General features: G+C 35.3%; 1 protein-coding gene across 1 annotated transcript in view; it reads right to left on the bottom strand.

Moving 5' to 3' along the window:
- Positions 1–4,063: 4,063 nt before the first annotated feature.
- The window catches only part of LOC134844912 (beta-1,3-galactosyltransferase 5-like), a 36,260-nt gene continuing 18,265 nt past the window's right edge, over positions 4,064–22,058 (bottom strand). Inside the window, exon 4 of the mRNA XM_063861739.1 lies at positions 4,064–4,540. Coding sequence (XP_063717809.1) covers positions 4,064–4,540 — 477 coding nt within the window. The remainder of the gene's footprint in view (positions 4,541–22,058) is intronic.

Here is a 22,058-nt window from a genome sequence, read left to right as displayed (position 1 = left end):
ATGAGTATGTCATCCAGATATGCGTACGTGTTCGAGCAATTGGTAAGTATCAAATCAATAGCCCTCTGAAATTCAGCTGGAAAATCCTTGAGACCGTAAAATCCGGTTTGAAAGTGATACGTCCCGGTTGGCACTGCCACCAATTAAACTGAAATTACATTGTTCTCGAGTTGGTTTGTCCAACGGGATTTGTGAGTACGCATATAGCAAATCTAATGTTGAGGTAAAAGTTTGCTGATTATTGTTTGATTTCACCATTTAGGCTATGTTGTCTAACAGCAGATTAATATTAGGCATAACTACTCTGATGAACTCTGATTTTTTGCATAATTACTGCGTCCACACACATGTGTGTGCTGGTTCTTGTTTTACTGTTTATTGATTTCCGAAAGGATTTATCTTCATAGTTCGATAGTTTTCTCCCGGCGAATTGCATATTCATATGCATCCTGTGCGCTTCGAATTTGAGCTAGTAGTTCGTCGTCATTTGTTCTTAATTTGTTTATCTTTTTTGCATCAAGGCAATTTGACCGTCTGGTCTTTATTCACGATAATTATGATCGGACTGATGAATTGTCGATCCGGGCATTTAATACAATTTTATAATGGGTTTTTGGTCGATAAGCTTTTTTTCGACTCGTTCTTTTAGTTGCACTGGGATACGGCGTCCTAATTGTTGGTTCAGAATAATGTCTTTGCTACGTACACATAATAGTAGAAAATTGTCTTTAACCCATTGTTTGATATTAGGGTTTGATTCTTCTGGCTCGTATATATTCAGCACGTCCCCTCGTTTTTGTTTTTCTTGAACTAATTTAATTCCGAACTGCGGTAATATATTTCTAGCTATGATGTTTGCTTTCTGGTCGTCAACATTGATGAATGGGGCGGCTTGTATTTTCTAACCTCCAGATTCAATTGTTATAATCAATCTTCTTTTTGAGATTAACTTTTCGCCATTGTAACATGCCAAATTGCGAGCAGCGTGTTCTGGTGGTATACGTTTGAACAATGCTGACTTGTCATTTTCTTGTAGCCGCCCAGCTATTTTTTCGTTTAAAAACGACATTGGACTCCCGGAATCTGCGATAGCGAACAGCTCTTCTGTTTTGTTCTTTAGCTTAACGATATGTCCGTTAAGATCATCTTGTGATAAACTGGCCGTGTTTCTAATTTCCAAAGCTTCCGAAAATGCCAGTTCCGAAATTTTATCAATTTGGTATTCATCCAACAATCTTTGGATGTAAACTCTGCGAATCCTACTGGATTGTTCTCCGTTTCTTGACTCTCAGTCTCAATTTCTTCTTGTTGTTCCTCTTCATTGCGGTCCCCCATATAGTTGACGTTTCCAGAACGGCACACTTTAGCAAAGTGCCCCAGTTCGGCACATTTTGAACAAATTATATCCTTTGCGGGACACGATTGTAAGTTTGGTTATCACAATTTGGTTATCACATTTGCATTATTGTTTCTGAGTATTGAAGTTTGTGTTTCGTTGTTGCTGTTGTCCTCTTGTATTTTGCTGTCCACGTGAAGATGGTCAACCGCGAAATCCGCCCCGACTACTCTGTGAACTCTGATTATTCGCATAATTACTGCGTCCGTCCACTTGTGTGTGCTGGTTCTTGTTTTACTGTTTACTGATTTCCGAAAGGATTTATCTTCATAGTGCGACTATTTTCGATACCTTTCTCCCGGCGAATTGCATATTCATATGCATCCTTTGCGCTTCGCATTTGAGCTAGTAGTTCCTCGTCGTTTTTCTCGCTATGCATGTGTGCGGTGAACATGTCTCTCACCCACTCGTCTTCTCGGTCTCCACAATCGTCCCTTGAAGCCAGTTCAACTAGATCTGCATGGAATTGCTTAAGACTGTCCGTTTTCTTCTGTTTTCTACAAATGAAGTTGTATCTTTCAAGCGCTACGATTCTGGTTTTGACAGAAATATCTTCTCGGGTCGTTATTAATTTTCTTGTAGTCACCGTATGTAAATCAAAGCCCGGTCTCTTTTGCTGTACTTGTCGTTGCCCCTCGGCTTCAAGACAGAGAAAAATGTAGCTTCGTACTTTTGCGTCTGCCTCATCCCACCGGAAAGAATAACATAAATTTCCTTTTTCTCTGCTCGTAACCACGCGGTTTTCCCAGCCGACTCTCTTTTCTTGGTTTCTAACTTTCCGGTTTTTCTTTGGGCTTCCGTTTCTTCAGTTATCACAACTTCATAGATGGGTTCTGTAGGCTCAACTAGTGGTGGTTTATTTCTTTGTAGATTTCTTACTTCGATTCCGTCTTTGCAAATACTGCCATTTCGAACATTGCTGCCCATTTCGACCACACTAGAGGTGGTTCAGGCGAGGCTTTCTCCCAGAACGGCCTGATGTTTAGCGGATTTTTCGAAATATCTGCTGGCTGCGCCATGTCATACCTCAATGTATGAATTTGAGTATATCGAATCCGAACGGATTGATAAACGGAATGTTTGATGCGAGTTCGATAAAAACAACTGTTCTTAAGAATCGTAAATATCGTCTGAGGTATTGCTCATGTTTTCTTTTCGGCGTACAGCCGTAAAGGTCAATGACCAAACATGTTATTGAATTTATATCAATAGGTCGAACATAATTGTATGCATCAAAGATGCTAAGTTCATCCATCCGTACCGGATGACACTCTGAATCGAGCAGAATGCCTTTTTAGGTCTATGGAGCAGTAATAACATGAAAAATTTATTGTGATGAAATAAAATTAACTTTTTTCATTATGAGTTTTTTTTGTGAAAATCATGCCATCACACGCCATATAAAGTACAAATTAAAAGCTTTGGCTCCTATTAAGAAATCAATTATGGAAAATAAGTTTTCAACCAATTTGGAACGATTTCTGAGTCGAATTAAATCTCCGCTGACGCGTTAATAGCGTGAAATATATCGCGAGTTAATTGTCACAAATTGGCGAAAATGGCAATCCTTAAACCCCCATAAAAAATGGATCTCAGGTGAAATATCTTTTTTTTTGAATTTAAGCTAAGAACAATACCTTTTGAATCATATAAAAACTTGCTCAAAAATGGTTAGTTGTCTGAAGAAAAAAGCCACCCCGAGCACAAATATTCCGTTACTTTCGTTGCGAAAGTCGGAACAGTAAATTTGAAAACTCTGAGCAGAATTTTCTGAGCTTTGCATAGCAACTGATCTGCCTTTTGTTAATTTTAACACAAGTTGGGTGGATCAATTTATTAGATTCCATCAGTTTTGTTTTTATTTTATCATGGTTTTTATTTTTTTCGCATTTAAGGGTCGAATTCACTGCAGGAAGGTGTTTATTCTGAAAAGCCAATGCTGGTTTTTCCAGGATTCGGCGACCAACCCGTCAACGCCAGATCACTCGTCGAGAAAAACATGGCTCTACCTCTAGCTTCCCTGACATATTCCGAAATCTCATCGAAACTGGACGCCATAATGGAGCCAAGTAAATACTCAGAAATGCAGAAATCACTCAGGAAAAGTAAAATTTTGATGACGTCACTGGGCGGATTTTCAAAGGCTGCTGAGATTGTAGAAAAAGTGTCGCTGGGTGAAGTTACAGTTGATCACAACCCTGATAAGTTGTTCGATGTTTTGCAAGAGTGTAAGCAATTTTTGTTCATGAATGGTATTATTTTCTTAGCTTTGCTGTATATTTCTGTCAAATTGTTTCTTTTGACCTGTCGTCGGCGACTCAAAATGAAAAAGTCATGAAATTTTAGCTTTCGGCTTCTATATGCCAATTAAACTGCTCCGAATCTGAAATGAGTTCATAGTACTCTGAGAATTGTAAACTGAATCAATATTTATGTATTTCCTGTGAGAAGGAATGATTTTCCACAAGTCTATTTGAAACAAAACGGCCTATTTTTTCACTGCTTGACAGTAAACGTTGCGGTTCAAGTAGTGTATTTAAATTGATTGGTTCTCAAAACTCTCTGATCAAACCAGACTCAATATCAGACCATCAAAACTCACTCTAAATTAACTATCGTTTTATTGGAACCGTAAGTTGTACAAAAAATGAGGAATCAAAAAATAGCTTAGGTTGAATCTGATATCTCTATACTTCTCTTGCTGTTCAAACTCTCAATTTCAACTCCATGGTAAAATCGATGCAGCTTCTCCAGAACGCGTGCACTTTTCACTGGGTGTATAGCAAAAGGAGGGTCGTTGATGTTCAAAGATTCAACACTGGGCACGCCCCCGAGTAAGGAAAAATTGTACATGTCAAGGTCAAAATCAGTGAAAGGTTTATTGCTAAACGTAGCGATGCATGATCCGAAAAATACATCTTCAAGAGTCCAAAAACATGCCGAAGTCTTTTTTCTCAGGTTTCCCTGCATAAGTCCAATGCAGTGAAAGGGGCATTTGGATACAATTTGAGGTAGAAGGTTGGCTGAGAAGAAATAGGCGGGTCCGTTGCAGTACATCGGGTAAACTGGTTCGGAGTATTTGCTAGTAGGCACCATCCATTTGCGATAGCGTCTGTGTGACCGCAACAGTGTTGGTCGGAGAACCTAAAACCTAACTTTAAATCTGCGCAATGATACATTTTAGCGTTTTAAATCCTCTGTTTGTCGGTAATATTTAGATTAGAAAAATATGAACAAGACTGCTCGTATCAGAGCGAAGACTTGAATGTACCGACTGTCTTTTAAAGTCTATGGAGCAGTAGTAATATGAAAAAAATAATAATGTAAAAAAATAAAGTTCATTTTTTTATTTGAGATTTTTTGTGATCATCCCACCACACGCCATATAAAGTACAAAGTAATAGATTTCGCACCTAGTAACAAATCACTTATGGCAAATAAGCTTCCTCCAACCAATTTGAAACGTTTTTTTAAAATGGATTAAGTATCCGCTTACGCGTTAATAGATCTTCAAGAGCCAAAAATAGCTGTCAGCCAAAATTGGATGTCTCAAAACAGAACAAAGGGGGACCTTTTGGGTCAGCAGGGGTCGAATCTCTAAGAAGTGTCCCTCCCCCCTTAAATCCGCCCCTGATTTTCACTAAACTAACAGATCAGCAAAACCAAATTAGGTAAACACAATTGCGGAATCAAAGATTTACGGAACGAAATTTTCCTGAAGAAAACTAAATTTGAAATTGCGGCCCGCACTCAGAAAAAGAGAAAACATTAGATTAAAATGGAATTTGTCGTCCGTCTCTATAAATTTCAAAAAGCATCAATTTTAATCTTTTAAAAATGGATAATATTGTTACTGTGTTTCGAAACAAAAAAAAACATTATAATCGATAATTGATTGAAAAATTGTTTCTGAAATTTTATTGAATTATAATCCATTTTAATTGATTATAATCCATTATTATTCAACAAATGTCATCACTTAATTCCGTTCAATTTTGTTTCGTTTTGTGTGTTTTTCAGTTGGTATGTTTTCTCACCGTTTACTGTTTGCTGTTTACTTTCTTAATGTTTACTGTTTACTGTTTACTTTTTTACTGTTTACTTTTCACTGATTTCTTACTTCTTACTGAATTTTAGTGTATTTTCATTCAGCGATTAGAATCCACTATATTTGTTTAGAAATTATGAAAATGTCATCAAAAAGGTTATGATTCTTCTAATGGATTATAAGTCGTTTAAACATCTAAAATTGGCGCTTATAATTAATTATAGTTTTGCTAAAAGTACAATTATAATTACAATAAATTGATTATTTTCTTTTCTTACTGAAAGCGGAGTTGTCCATGGCAAGAGCGTTTTTTATTTTTTGTTTTCAAGTTGTTCTTGAGAAATCTGTTTGTCATAGTGTACAAACCTCAGACTTCATTTCATGTAATGGCGCAATTGTTTAGTTTTTTTCGTTTCATGAAAAAATCATTTCAAAAAATTCTCGTTCTTATTGATATACAACCTCGAACAGCCATAAAAGTTACCAGTAAAAATCAAACCAGTCGCTGTAACTAGCTAAAAAAGTTAGTCGCACCTAAAATATCATACATTTTTGCTTTCAGTTATCTCTAAAAGAACCAAATTTAAATCTTTTTGTTTTTTTTTTTGTGTCAACTTTTTCGGAAAAAATGTCACAACCACATTTTGACTGAGCCTTAAACTGATAGCGTCAATTGCTACAAAAACAATTACGCTCACTTAAATTTCCAAACTACAATGATTTATAAAAAAAAAACTAAAAACGAGAACTTCGATGGTTTTAAGAGAAAAAAGTAGCTTCAGTTTTTACTGCTAAAACTGTTTTTCAAGTTCTTTTTTATTGTTAAAACAATTGTAGGGAAAAGTTTTAGTTCTTTTTAAATATTGGCTAGTAATTAATTTCTCAGCCCGTATATTATACTATGGAGCAAATTCTTATAAAAAAAAGCCCGTTATTGTGCAATTGGCAGAAAACCCTCTTGCTACTGTTTTTTTTTCGAATAAATAAAATAAATGGAAAAACTAATCCAAAACGAGGCCAAACTGTGCACTGGATAGGCGCACAATGTGTCTGTGTGTTACTAGACTTGAGAGACAAGCTTTTAAACATGTTGCAAAATGTAAGTGGATTCTAATTACAAAAATTCTATGGATTCCGCGTACGAAATCCAGTAACGTAATTTTTGTCGGCACATTAGTTTTGCTGCGGATTCCACTCACAGTTGTGGATTACTCGACAGCTTAAATACTTTTATGTAATTCTGTATTACTCAAACTGTTGTGGGTTCCACAAACTTGTTCCGGATTCCACACATTTCGTTGCGGATTCCGCAAAGTTGCCTGTTTTTGGAGCAGTTTTGAGCAATACAGTGTTTTGCTATTTGTCCGAGGGATCCAAAACAACAAAGAAGATCAGGAAAAAACAACGTTGCAGGTTCCGCGACAAACTGTGATTGACCTGTAGTGTTTGTTTTTTAAAAGTTTATTTGATTTTTCTGAGTTTCTTGTTTAATTTTGCACGTTGCTAAGAATGAGAAAAAGAAATAGCACAAAAACGTAGATCGAAAAATAGGTATAGCTATTATATATACAAATGCATGATCAAGTAATTGCAGGATCGAACTGCCTGATAAAGGGCTTTGATGGGAAAGAGTGGTAACTTGGTCAACATTGCACAGATTGAATTCAATTCTGCAGTCATTAGAGCATTTTTGAGATTTTTCCTCAAAAAAGTCATGAACATCATCCAGACTTATAAAAACTAAAATCACTTCGTTCTACATTAGCGGAAAAAGTATGCGCCAATTCATTGTTTTGCTCTTCAAAATTAAGTCTTTTATGGTGCATTTTGGACAGCAGTTAGATAGCTTTTCAGCGAAATTTGTTTTTGCAAAACAAGATTATATGAACAGAGCTACCCCCTAAGAAATTATCAATGTGTGGTTTCGAAGATTTACCAGTGCTAAAACTGTTTTTCGAGCTTTTTTTTTCAAGTTCAAACAATATTAGGGAAATCTTTTAGTTTTTTTAAACATTCGCTAGTTACTATTTTCCAGCTTGTAAATTATACTATGAAGCAAAATCTTATAAAAAGAGTCGGTTGTTGTGCAAATGGCAGAAAATCATCAAGCTACCGTTATTTACTCGAATTAGAAAAATAAATGGGAAAACTGATTCATTACGAGGTCAATCTTTGCACTGGATAGACGCACAATAAGTCTCTGTGTTCGTGGAATTAAGAGACAAGCTTTTAAACATGTTCCAAAAGGTAAGTGGATTCCGCTTATGACTTTCAGTAACGTAATTTTTATCGGCACGTTAGTTTTGTTGTGGATTCCGCAACGAGCGAAGAACAGGCATTTGTTCCGGATTCGGCAAGTGTAAGCGGACTCCGCAATTGTAAATAGATTCCGCAAAATTATGCAGATTCCTCTTAAAGTTTGCGGATTCCGTTACCTTTGCGGATTCAACTCACAGTTGAGGATTCCACGACAGCTCAATTTCACTAAACACACAATTACTTTTACTTTTTTTGGATTACTCAAATTGTCGTAGATTCCACAAAAATGTTCCGGATTCCACACATTTAATTGCGGATTCCGCAAATTTGCTTGTTTTTGGAGCAGTTTTGAGCAGTACAATTTTTAGCTATTTGACCGTGGAATCCAAAAAACAAAAAAGATCAAAGAAATAGCAATCTTGCGGGTTCCGCAACAAATCTGTGCTTGAACTGTTGCGGAACCCGCTTGCAAATCACAAAATGCCCAGTTTGGTCTCGTAGTGTTTGTTTTTTAAAAATGTATTTGATTTTTTCTTAAGTTTCTTTTTTAATTTTGCTCTTTGCAAAGAATGAGCAAAAAAAATGGCACAAAAATATAGATCGAAATATAGGTATAGCTATTAAATACAACAATGCATGATCAAGTAATTGCATGATCAAACTGCCTGATAAACGGCTTTAATAGAGAAGGATGGTAACTTAGTTAAAACCGCACAAGATTGATTAAAACCGCACAAGAACTCTGCAGTTATTAGAGCTTTTTTGAGATTTCTTCTCAAAAAAGTCATGAACATCATCTAGACTTATAAAAACTAAAATCACTTTGTTCTACACTAGCGGAAAAAGTATGCGCAAATGTAAGTGGATTCTAATTACAAAAGTTCCGTGGATTCCGCATACGAAATCCAGTAACGTAATTTTTGTCGGCACATTAGTTTTGTTGCGGATTCCACTCACAGCTGCGGATTCCACGACAGCTTAAATTCACTAAACACATTTACTTTTATGTTTTTCTAGATTGCTCAAACTTTTGAGGTTTCCACGAACTTGTTCCGGATTCCACACATTTCGTTGCGGATTCCGCAAAATTGCCTGTTTATGGAGAATTTTGAGCAATACAGTGTTAGCTAATTGGCCGTGAAATTCAAAACAACAAAGAGGATCAGAAAAACGTAATGTTGCAGGTTCCGCAACCAATCTGTGATTGACCTGTTGCGGAACCCGCATACAATTCACAAAATGCTCAGTTTGGCCTCATAGTCCTTGTTTTCATAATGGTTAATTGATTTTTTTCTAAGTTTCTTGTTTAATTTTGCACTTTGCAAAGATTGAGCAAAAAAATTTAGCACAAAAACGTAGATCGAAACATAGGTTTAGCTATTATATGTACAAACGCATGAACAAGTAATGACATGATCAAATTGCTTGATAACCGGCCTTGAGGGGGAAGGGTGGTAACTTGGTTAGAATTGCACAAGATTGAATTCAATTCTGCAGTTATTAGGGCTTTTTGAGACTTTTTCTCAAAAAAGTAATGAATATCATCCAGACTTATAAAAAATAAAATCTTCTTGTTCTACACTAGAGTTACAAGACAAGACCATATGATCAGAGCTGCCCCCTAAGAAACTATCAATGTTTGGTTTCGAAGATTTACCAGTGCTAATACTGTTTTTCGAGCTTTTTTCATCATTCAAACAATTTTAGGGAAATCTTTTAATTTTCTATAACATTTCGCTATTTATTATTTACCAGCCCTTAATCTACACTATGAAGCAAAATCTTAAAAAAGAAGCCGGTTGTTGTGAAGTGGCAGAAAATCATCAAGCTATCGTTTTTTTCTCGAATTGGAAAAAGAAATGAAAAATCTGACTCATTATGAGGCCAAACTCTGCACTTGATAGGTGCACAGTATGTTTCTGTGTTCCTGGTTTTAATAGACAAGCTTTTAAATATGTTCCAAAACGTAAGTAAGTAGATTCTAATAACAAAAAGTCCGTAATTTCAGAGTATGAATTCCAGTAACGTAGTTTTTGTCGGTACATTAATTTTGTTGTGGATTTCGCAACGAGAGAATAACAGGCAGTTGTTCCGGATTCGGCAACTAAAAACATACTCCGCAAAGGTAAGTGGATTCCGCAAAACTATGAGGTTTCTGCTAAAAATTTACGGATTCCGTTCACATTTGCGGATTCCACTCACAGTTGCGGATTCTATGACAGCCTAAAGTCACTAAACATATATACTATTATGTAATTCTGATTCCTGAAACTGTTGTGGGTTCCACAAACTTGTTCCAGATTCCACACATTTCGTTGCAGATTCCGCAAAGTTGCCTGTTATTGGAGCAATTTTGAGCAATACAATGTTTAGCTATTTGTCCGTGGAATCCAAAAAAAAAAGAAGATCAAAGAAATAGCAACCTTGCGGGTTCCGCAACAATTCTCTGTGATTGACCTGTTGCAGAATCCGCTTACAAATCTTAAAATGCACAGGTTGACCTCGCAGTGTTTGTTTTTATAATGGTTTTTTGATTTTGTTCTAAGTTTCTTGTTTAATTTTGCACTTTGCTAAGAATGAGCAAAAAAATTTAGCACAAAAACGTAGATCGAAATATAGGTTTAGCATTTATATGTACAAACGCATGAACAAGTAATGACATGATCAAATTGCTTGATAAGCGGCCTTGAGGGGGAAGGGTGGTAACTTGGTTAAAATTGCACAAGATTGAATTCAATTCTGCAGTTATTAGGGCTTTTTTGAGACTTATTCTCAAAAAAGTAATGAATATTATCCAGACTTATAAAAACTAAATCACTTCGTTCCACACTATTGGAAAAAAAATGTGCGCCATTTCATTGTTTTGCTCTCTAAAATGCGGTTTTAATTGGTGCATTTTTGTTGGTGCATTTTTGCAGTTTTTTTTATAATGGTTATTTGATTTTGATCTAAGTTTCTTTTTTAATTTCGCACTTTGCAAAGAATGAGCAAAAAAATTGACACAAAAATTTGGATCGAAACATAGGTTGAGCTATCATATGTAGAATTGCATGAACAAGCAGTTACATGATCACATTGCCTGATAAATGGCTTCGAGGGGGAAGGGTTGTACATTGGTAACAATTGCACAAGATTCAATTTATTTCTGCAGTTATTAGAGATTTTTTGAAATTTATCCTCGAAAAAGTCATGAAAATCATCCAGACTTATAAAAACTAAAATCACTTTGATCTACACTATCGGAAAAAGTGTGCGCCATTTCATTGTTTTGCTCTATAAAACGCAGTTTTATTTCGTGCATTTTGGACAGCAATTAGATCGCTTTTCAGCGAAGATTTTTCTTAGAAAACAAGATCATATGATCAGAGCTACACGCTAGGAAACTATCAATGTTGTAGATTTCGAAGACGTACCATTGTAAAATGGGTCTAAAAATAACAGTTTTTTTCATCAAAAATAACAGTTTTTTTCAATTTTTTTTGAGAGAAGGAGTAACAGCCGGGTTTGGTAAAGTTTTCACACTAAGCATTTTTAGTAGTAGCTGAGAATGTTTCATATCGCATAAAAACTTTTCTTTTCCTGTTTTTTGAGATAGAGCGCACTCCGATGCAAAAATTAGTGCAGACAAGGAAATCTGGCTTTTTCAGATTCATATTACATTAGTAGAAATCTGAAATCAACTTTTGAGCGTTCATAGAGAGGGTTTCGGATCGTTTGATCTTGGTCTAAATGAAAAGTCCACTGAAAATCAAAGTAGGTTTTGTCCGAAATACTGATTGAAAATCGAGTTTTAGAGAGTGTTTTTTTTTCCACAAAATATGTTAAAAAGTTGATTTGATACGTTAACTACTCCCAAAAAAAGCAAATCAATTGTATCTATGATCAGAAAGATAAAGTTTTAGAGGTCAAACGACGGTGTCAGACAACCCGAAGGCCAGTCCAGTACCTGTCAACGATAGCTATTACCGAAATGAAACAGATATGGTTGACAAGATGATCAATGGACATGAAATAAAGAAATTAAATGAATCATTTCAACGACTATGAATTTCCCTCTACTGAAATGAAATTTGATTTAGTAAATAAGAAATAAAGATTACAGAATGGAAAACTGAAGTGCTCAAACGAAAGCACTATGAAGCAAATTGTTATAAAAAGAAGCTGGTTGTTGTGAAGTGGAAGAAAATCATCAAGCTATCGTTTTTTTAACGAATTAGAAAAAAAAATGAGAAAACTGACTCATTACGAGGCCAAACTCTGCACTGGATAGGCGCACAGTATGTCTTTGGGTTTCAGGCTTTAATAGACAAGCTAATAAACATGTTCCACAATATAAGTAGATTCCAGTAACAAAAATTCCGTAAGTTCCGGTAATGAATTGCAGTAGGGTAGTTTTTGTCTGTACATTAGTTTTGTTGCAGATTCCCCAAAGAGAGAATAACAGGCAGTTCTTCCGGATTCGGCAACCAAAAGCGGACTCCGCAAAAGTAAGTGAATTCCGCAAACCTATGCGGTTTCTGCTTAAAGTTTACGGATTCCGTATACATTTGCGGATTCCACTCAGAATTGCGGATTCTACGACAGCCTAAAATCACTAAACACATACTGTTATGTAATTCTGGATTCCTGAAAATATTGTGGGTTCCACAAAGTTGTTCCGGAGTCCACACATTTCGTTGCGGATTCCGCAAAGTTGCCTGTTCTTGGAGCAATTTTGAGCAATACAAAGTTTATCTATTTGTCTGTAGAATACAAAAAAAAAGAAGATCAAAAAAATAGCAATCTTGCGGGTTCCCCAACAATTTTGTGATTGGCCTGTTGCAGAACCGACTTACAAAACACAAAATGCACAGTTTGGCCTCGCAGTGTTGGTTTTTACAATGGTTATTTGATTTTGTTCTAAATTTTTTGTTCAATTTTGCACTTTGCAAAGAATGAGCAAAAAAATTTTGCACAAAAACGTAGATCGAAACGTAGGTTTGGCTATTATATGTACAAATGCATAAACCAGTAATTACATGATCAAATTGCATGATAAACGGCTTTGAGGGGGAAGGGTTGTATATTGGTCACAATTGCACAAGATTTAATTCAATTCTGCAGTTATTAGAGATTTTTTGAGATTTTTCCTCGAAAAAAGTCACGAACATCATCCAGACTTATAAAAATTAAAATCAATTTGTTCTACACTATCGGAAAAAGTAAGCGCCATTTCATTGTTTTGCTCTCTAAAATGCGGTTTTAATTGGTGCATTGTAGACAGCAATTAGATAGCTTTTCAGCGAAGTTTTTTCTTACAAAACAAGATCATATGATCAGAGCTACACACTAGGAAACTATCAATGTTGTTAATTTCGACGACTTACCGATGTAATATGGGTTTGAAAGTAACAGTTTTTTTCATCTCTGCTAATTTGTTTTGAGAAAAGGAGGAACAGCCGGTTTTTATAAAGTTTTCAAACTAAGTTTTTCCCATTAGTAGCTGAGAATGTTTCATATCACATGAAAAATTTTCTTTTCCTGTTTTTTGAGATAGAGTGCACTCCGATGCAAAAATTAGTGCAGACAAGGAAATCTGGCTTTTTCAGATTCATGATACATTAGTAGAAATTTGAAATCAGTTTTTGAGCGTTCATAGAGAGGATTCCGGATCGTTTGATCTTGGTCTAAATGAAAAGTCCACTGAAAATCAAAGTAAGTTTTGTCCGAAATACTGATTGAAAAACGAGTTTTAGAGAGTGTTTTTGTTCCACAAATTATGTTAAAAAGTTGATTTGATACGTTAACTACTCCCAAAAAAAGCAAATCAATTGTATCTATGATCAGAACGATAAAGTTTTAGAGGTCAAACGACGGTGTCAGACAACCCGAAGGCCAGTACCTGTCAACGATAGCTAGCGCCAAAATGAAACAGATATGGTTGACAAGATTATCAATGAATATGAAATAAAGAAATAAAATGAATCATTTCAACGACTATAACTTTCCCTCCACTGAAATGAAAATTGATTTAGTAAATAAGAAATAAAGATTACAGAATGGAAAACTGAAGTGCTCAAACGAAAGCACTATGCAGCAAATTGTTATAAAAAGAAGCTGGTTGTTGTAAAGTGGAAGAAAATCATCAAGCTACCGTTTTTTTAACGAATTAGAAAAAAAAATGAGAAAACTGACTCATTACGAGGCCAAACTCTGCACTAGATAGGCGCACAGTATGTCTTTGTTTTCCTGGTTTTAATAGACAAGCTATTAAACATGTTCCAAAAAACAAGTAGATTCCAGTAACAAAAAGTCCGTAAATTCCGAGTATGAATTGCAGTAGGGTAGTTTTTGTTGGTACATAAGATTCCCCAAAGAGATAATAACAGGCAGTTGTTCCGGATTCGGCAAGTAAAAGCGGACTCCGCAAAAGTAAGTAGATTCCGGGAAGTTATGCGGTTTCTGCTCAAAATTTACGGATTCCGTTTACATTTGCGGATTCCACTAACATTTGCGGATTTAACGACAGCCTAAATTCACTAAACACTTAGACTATTGTGTAATTCTGGATTCCCGAAAATATAGTGGGTTCCACAAACTTGTTCCGGAGTCCACACATTTCGTTGCGGATTCCGCACAGTTGCCTGTTCTTGCTCATTTTTGAGCAAAACATTGTTTAGCTGTTTGTCCGTGGAATCCAAAAAATAAGAAGATCAAAAAATAGCAATCTTGTGGGTTCCGCAACAATTCTGTGATTGACCTGTTGCAGAACCCTTTTAAAAAACACAAAATGCACAATTTGGCCTCGCAGCGTTTTTTTTATAATGGTTATTTGATTTTGTTCGAAGTTTCTTGTTCAATTTTGCACTTTGCAAAGAATGAGCAAAAATATTTGTCACAAAAACGTAGTTCGAAACATAGGTTTGGCTATTATACGTACAAATGCATGAACCAGTAATTACATGATCAAATTGCCTGTTGCCTGATAAACGGCTTTGAGGGGGAAGGGTTGTATATTGGTCATAATTGCACAAGATTTGATTCAATTCTGCAGTTATTACAGATTTTTTGCGATTTTTCCTCGAAAAAGTCAAGAACATCATCCAGACTTATAAAAATTAAAATCACTTTGTTCTACACTATCAAAAAAATCATGCGTCATTTCATTGTTTTGCTCTCTAAAATCCAAGTTTAATTGGTGCATTTTAGACAGCAATTAGATCGCTTTTCAGCGACGTTTTTTCTTACAAAACAAGATCATAAGATCAGAGCTACACACTAGGAAACTATCAATGTTGTTGATTTCTAAGACTTACCAATGTAATATGGGTCTGAAACTAACAGTTTTTTTCATCTCTACTAATTTTTTTTTGAGAAAAGGAGAAACAGCCGGGTTTGGTAAAGTTTTCACAAGTATTTTCACAAGTTTTCACAGGTTTTCACAAGTATTTTTTATTATTAGCCGAGAATGTTTCATATCGCATGAAAAATTTTCTTTTCCTCTTTTTGAGATAGAGTGCACTCCGATGCAAAAATTAATGCAAACAAGGAAATCTGGCTTTTTCAGATTCATATTACATTAGTAGAAATCTGAAATCAACTTTTGAGCGTTCATAGAGAGGAATTCGGATCGTTTGATCTTGGTCTAAATGAAAAGTCCACAGAAAATTAAAGTAAGTTTTGTCCGAAATACTTATTGAAAAACAAGTTTTGGAGAGTGTTTTTTCCACAAAATATGTTAAAAAGTTGATTTGATACGTTAACTACTTACAAAAAAAAAACAAATCAATTGTATCTATGATCACAACGATAAAATTTTAGAGGTCAAACGACGGTGTCAGACAATCCGAAGGCCAGTACCTGTCAATGATACCTAGCACCGAAGTGAAACAGACATGGTTGACAAGATGATCAACGGACATGAAATAAAGAAATTAAATGAATCATTTCAACGACTATGAATTTCCCTCTACTGAAATGAAATTTGATTTACTAAATAAGAAATAAAGATTACGGAATGGAAAACTGAAGTGCTCAAACGAAAGCACTATGGAGCAAATTCTTATAAAAAAAAGCTGGTTCTTGTGAAGTGGAAGAAAATCATCAAATTATCGTTTTTTATCGAATTAGAAAAAAAATGGGAAAACTGACTCATTACGAGGCCAAATTTTTTACTGGATAGGCGCACATTTTGTCTTTGTGTTCCTGGTTTTAATAGACAAGCTATTAAACATGTTCCAAAATGTAAGTGGATTCCAGTAACAAAAAGTCCGTAAATTCCGAGCATGAATTGCAGTAGGGTAGTTTTTGTCGGTACAAAATTCTTTGTTGTTGATTCCCCAAAGCGATAATAACAGGCAGTTGTTTCGGATTCGGCAACTAAAAGCGGACTGCGCGAAAGTAAGTGAATTCCGCAAAACTATGCGGTTTCTGCTTAAAGTTTACGGATTCCGTTTACATTTGCGGATTCCACTCACAGTTGCGGATTCTACGACAGACTAAATCCACTAAATACATATACTGTTATGTAATTCTGGATTCCTGAAAAAAATTTGTGGGTTCCACAAACTTGTTCCGGAGTCCACACATTTCGTTGCGGATTCCGCAAAATTGCCTGTTCTTGGAGCATTTTTGAGCAATACAGTGTTTAGCTATTTGTCCGTGGAATCCAAAAAATAAAGAAGATCAAAGAAATAGCAGTCTTGCGGGTTCTGCAACAATTCTGTGATTGACCTCTTGCAGAACCCGCTTACAAAACACAAAATGCACAGTTTGGCCTCGCAGTGATTATTTTCATAATAGTCATTTGTTTGTTCTAAGTTTCTTGTTCAATTTCGCATTTTGCAAAGAATGAGCAAAAAAATTAGGCACAAAATCGTAGATCGAAACATATGTTTGGCTATTCTATGTACAAGTGCATGAGCCAGTATTTACATGATCAAATTGCCTGATAAACGCCTTTGTGGGGGAAGGGTGGTATATTGGTCGCAATTGCACAAGATTGAATTCAATTCTGCAGTTATTAGAGCTTTTTTCAGAATTTTCCTCGGAAAAAATATGAACATCATCCAGACTTATAAAAACTAAAATCACTTCGTTCTACACTAGCGGAAAAAGAGTGAGCCATTTCATTATTTTGCTCTCTACAAATCGGTTTTATTTGGTGCATTTTGGACAGCAATTAGATCGCTTTTCAGCGTATTGTTGTTTACAAACAATATCATATGATCAGAGCTACACCCTAAGAAACTATCAATGTTTTATTTCGAAGAATTACCAATGTAATATGGGTCTGAAAATAACAGTTTTTTTTTCATTTCTACATATTTTTTTTAAGAAAAAAGGAGAAACAGCCGGGTTTGGTAAAATTTTCACACTGAGTATTTTCAATTTGTAGCTGTGGATGTTTCATATGGCATGAAAAATCTTCTTTTCCTGTTTTTTGAGATAGAGTGCACTCCGATGCAAAAATTAGTGCAGACAAGGAAATCTGATTTTTCAGATTCATATTACATTAGTAGAAACCTGAAATCAACTTTTGAGCGTTCATAGAGAGGATTTCGGATCGTTTGATCTTGTTCTAAATGAAAAGTCCACTGAAAATCAAAGTAAGTTTTGTCCGAAGTACTCATTGAAAAGTAACAGTTTTTTTCATCTCTGCTAATTTGTTTTGAGAAAAGGAGGAACAGCCGGTTTTTATAAAGTTTTCAAACTAAGTTTTTCCCATTAGTAGCTGAGAATGTTTCATATCACATGAATAATTTTCTTTTCCTGTTTTTTGAGATAGAGTGCACTCCGATGCAAAAATTAGTGCAGACAAGGAAATCTGGCTTTTTCAGATTCATGATACATTAGTAGAAATTTGAAATCAGTTTTTGAGCGTTCATAGAGAGGATTCCGGATCGTTTGGAGTGTTTTTTTCCACAAGTTATGTTAAAAAATTGATATGATACGTTAAGTAATACGTAATCAATTGTATCTATGATCACAACGATAGAGTTTTAGAGGTCAAATGACGGTGTCAGACAATCCGAAGGCCAGTACCTGTCAACGATGGCTAGCACCGAAGTGAAACAGATATGGTTGACAAGATGGTCAATGACCATGGAATAAAAAAAATAAATGAATGGTTTTAACGGCTATGAGAATTAAAGATTACAGAATGAAAAACTGAAGTGCTCAAACGAAAGCACCATGAAGCAAAATTCTTATAAAAAGAAGCCGGTTGTTGTGAAGTGGCAGCAAATCAGCAAACTTTTGTTTTTTATCGAATTAGAAAAAGAAATGGGAAAACTGACTCATAACCAGGCCAAATTCTGCACTGGATAGGCGAACAGTATGTCTATTTTTTCCTGGTTTTAATAGACAAGCTTTTATACATGTTACAAAATGTAAGTAGATTCCACCAACAAAAAGTCCGTAAATTCCGAGTGTGAAATCCAGTAACGTAATTTTTGTCGGTACATTAGTTTTGTTGAGGATTCCGCAACGAGAGAAAAACAGGCAGTTGTTCCGGATTCGGCAAGTAAAAGCGGACTCCGCAAAAGTAAGTAGGTTCCGCAAAGTTATGCGGATTCTGCTTAAAGTTTACGGATTCCTTTTATATTTGCGGATTCCACTCACAGTTGCGGATTCTACGACAACTTAAATTCACTAAACACATATACTATTACTTAATTCTGGATTCCTGAAACTGTTGCCTGTTCTTGGAGAAAAGTTGCCTGTTCTTGGGGCAATTTTGAGCAATACAATGTTTAGCTATTTGTCCGTGGAATCCAAAAAAAACAAAGAAGATCAAAGAAATAGCAATTTTTCGGTTTCCGCAACAAATCTGTGATTGACTTGTTGCAGAACCCGCTTACAAATCAGAAAATGCACAGTTTGGTCTCGCAGTGATTGTTTTTATAATGGTTATTTGATTTTGTTCTAAGTTTCTTTTTTACTTTTGCACTTTGCAAAGATTGAGCAAAAAAAGTTGACACAAAAACTTAGATCGAAACATAGGTCGAGCTATAATATGTACAAATAATTGAACAAGTAATTACATGATCAAATTGCCTGATAAACGGCTGTGAGGAGGGAGGGTAGTATATTGGTCACAATTGCACAAGAATAAATTCAATTCTGCAGTTATTAGAGCTTTTTTGAGATTTTTCATTGAAAAAGTCATGAAAATCATCCAGACTTATAAAAACTAAAAATCACTTCGTTCTACACTAGTGGAAAAAGTATTTTATTCGCGATTTCATTGGTTTGCTCTCTAAAATGCGGTTTTAATTGGTGCATTTTTGACAGCAATTACATCGTTTTTCAGCAAATTTTTATTTTACAAAACAAGATCATATGATCAGAGCTACACACTAAAAAACTATCAATGTTGTTGATTTCGAAGACTTACCATTGTAATATGGGTCTGAAATTAACAGTTAGTGCAGACAAGGAAATCTGGCTTTTTAAGATTCATATTACATTAGTAGAAATCTGAAATCAACTTTTGAGCGTTCATAGAGAGGATTTCGGATCGTTTGATCTTGGTCTAAGAGAAAAGCCAACTGAAAATCAAAGTAAGTTTTGTCCGAAATACTTAGTGAAAAATGAGTTTTAGAGAGTGTTTTATTCCACAAAAAAGGTTAAAAAGTTGATTTGATACGTTAACTACTCCCAAAAAAGCAAATCAATTGTATCTATGATCACAACGATAAAGTTTTAGAGGTCAAACGACGGTGTCAGACAATCCGAAGGCCAGTACCTGTCAATGATACCTAGCACCGAAGTGAAACAGACATGGTTGACAAGATGATCAATGGACATGAAATAAAGAAATTAAATGAATCATTTCAAGGACTATGAATTTCTCTCTACTGAAATGAAATTTGATTTACTAAATAAGAAATAAAGATTACGGAATGGAAAACGAAAGCACTATGGAGCAAATTCTTATAAAAAGAAGCTGGTTTCTTGTGAAGTGGAAGAAAATCATCAAACTATCGTTTTTTATCGAATTAGAAAAAGAAATGGGAAAACTGACTTATTACGAGGCCAAATTTTTTACTGGATAGGCGCACAGTTTTTCTTTGTGTTCCTGGTTTTAATAGACAAGCTATTAAACATGTTCCAAAATGTAAGTGGATTCCAGTAACAAAAATTCCGTAAATTCCGAGCATGAATTGCAGTAGGGTAGTTTTTGTCGGTACAAAAATCTTTGTTGTTGATTCCCCAAAGAGATAATAACAGGCAGTTGTTTCGGATTCGGCAACTAAAAGCGGACTGCGCGAAAGTAAGTGAATTCCGCAAAATTATGCGGTTTCTGCTTAAAGTTTACGGATTCCGTTTACATTTGCGGATTCCACTCACAGTTGCGGATTCTACGACAGACTAAATTCACTAAATACATATACTGTTATGTAATTCTGGATTCTGAAAATGTTGTGGGTTCCACAAACTTGTTCCGGAGTCCACACATTTCGTTGCGGATTCCGCAAAATTGCCTGTTCTTGGAGCATTTTCGAGCAATACAGTGTTTAGCTATTTGTCCGTGGAATCCAAAAAATAAAGAAGATCAAAGAAATAGCAGGCTTGCGGGTTCTGCAACAATTCTGTGATTGACCTCTTGCAGAACCCGCTTATAAAACACAAAATGCACAGTTTGGCCTCGCAGTGATTATTTTCATAATAGTCTTATTTTTGTTCTAAGTTTCTTGTTCAATTTCGCATTTTGCAAAGAATGAGCAAAAAAATTAGGCACAAAATCGTGATCGAAACATATGTTTGGCTATTATATGTACAAGTGCATGAGCCAGTATTTACATGATCAAATTGCCTGATAAACGCCTTTGTGGGGGAAGGGTGGTATATTGGTCGCAATTGCACAATATTGAATTCAATTCTGCAGTTATTAGAGCTTTTTTCAGATTTTTCCTCGAAAAAAAATATGAACATCATCCAGACTTATAAAAACTAAAATCACTTCGTTCTACACTAGCGGAAAAAGAGTAAGCCATTTCATTATTTTGCTCTCTACAAATCGTTTTTTTTGGTGCATTTTGAACAGCAATTAGATCACTTTTCAGCGTATTTTTGTTTACAAACAATATCATATGATCAGAGCTACACCCTAAGAAACTATCAATGTTTTATTTCGAAGACTTACCAATGTAATATGGGTCTGAAAATAACAATTTTTTTCATTTCTACTTATTTTTTTAAAGAAAAAAGGAGAAACAGCCGGGTTTAGTAAAATTTTCACACTGAGTATTTTCAATTTGTGGCTGAGGATGTTTCATATGGCATGAAAAATCTTCTTTTCCTGTTTTTTGAGATAGAGTGCACTCCGATGCAAAAATTAGTGCAGACAAGGAAATCTGATTTTTCAGATTCATATTACATTAGTAGAAACCTGAAATCAACTTTTGAGCGTTCATAGAGAGGATTTCGGATCGTTTGATCTTGTTCTAAATGAAAAGTCCACTGAAAATCAAAGTAAGTTTTGTCCGAAGTACTCATTGAAAAACGAGTTTTGGAGTGTTTTTTTTCCACAAGTTATGTTAAAAAATTGATATGATACGTTAAGTAATACGTAATCAATTGTATCTATGATCACAACGATAGAGTTTTAGAGGTCAAACGACGGTGTCAGACAATCCGAAGGCCAGTACCTGTCAACGATGGCTAGCACCGAAGTGAAACAGATATGGTTGACAAGATGGTCAATGACCATGAAATAAAAAAAATAAATGAATCGTTTTAACGGCTATGAGTTTCCCTCTTCTGAAATGAAATTGGATTTAGTAAATAAGAATTAAAGATTACAGAATGAAAAACTGAAGTGCTCAAACGAAAGCACCATGAAGCAAAATTCTTATAAAAAGAAGCCGGTTGTTGTGAAGTGGCAGCAAATCAGCAAACTTTTGTTTTTTATCGAATTAGAAAAAGAAATGGGAAAACTGACTCATAACCAGGCCAAATTCTGCACTGGATAGGCGAACAGTATGTCTATTTTTTCCTGGTTTTAATAGACAAGCTTTTATACATGTTACAAAATGTAAGTAGATTCCACCAACAAAAAGTCCGTAAATTCCGAGTGTGAAATCCAGTAACGTAATTTTTGTCGGTACATTAGTTTTGTTGAGGATTCCGCAACGAGAGAAAAACAGGCAGTTGTTCCGGATTCGGCAAGTAAAAGCGGACTCCGCAAAAGTAAGTAGGTTCCGCAAAGTTATGCGGATTCTGCTTAAAGATTACGGATTCCTTTTATATTTGCGGATTCCACTCACAGTTGCGGATTCTACGACAACTTAAATTCACTAAACACATATACTATTACTTAATTCTGGATTCCTGAAACTGTTGCCTGTTCTTGGAGAAAAGTTGCCTGTT

Source organism: Symsagittifera roscoffensis, chromosome 4, assembly GCF_963678635.1.
Source record: "Symsagittifera roscoffensis chromosome 4, txSymRosc1.1, whole genome shotgun sequence".
Lineage (NCBI taxonomy): Eukaryota > Metazoa > Xenacoelomorpha > Acoela > Convolutidae > Symsagittifera > Symsagittifera roscoffensis.
The sequence above is the reverse complement of the archived record's forward strand: the minus strand, read 5'-3'. Positions and strand labels throughout refer to the sequence as shown.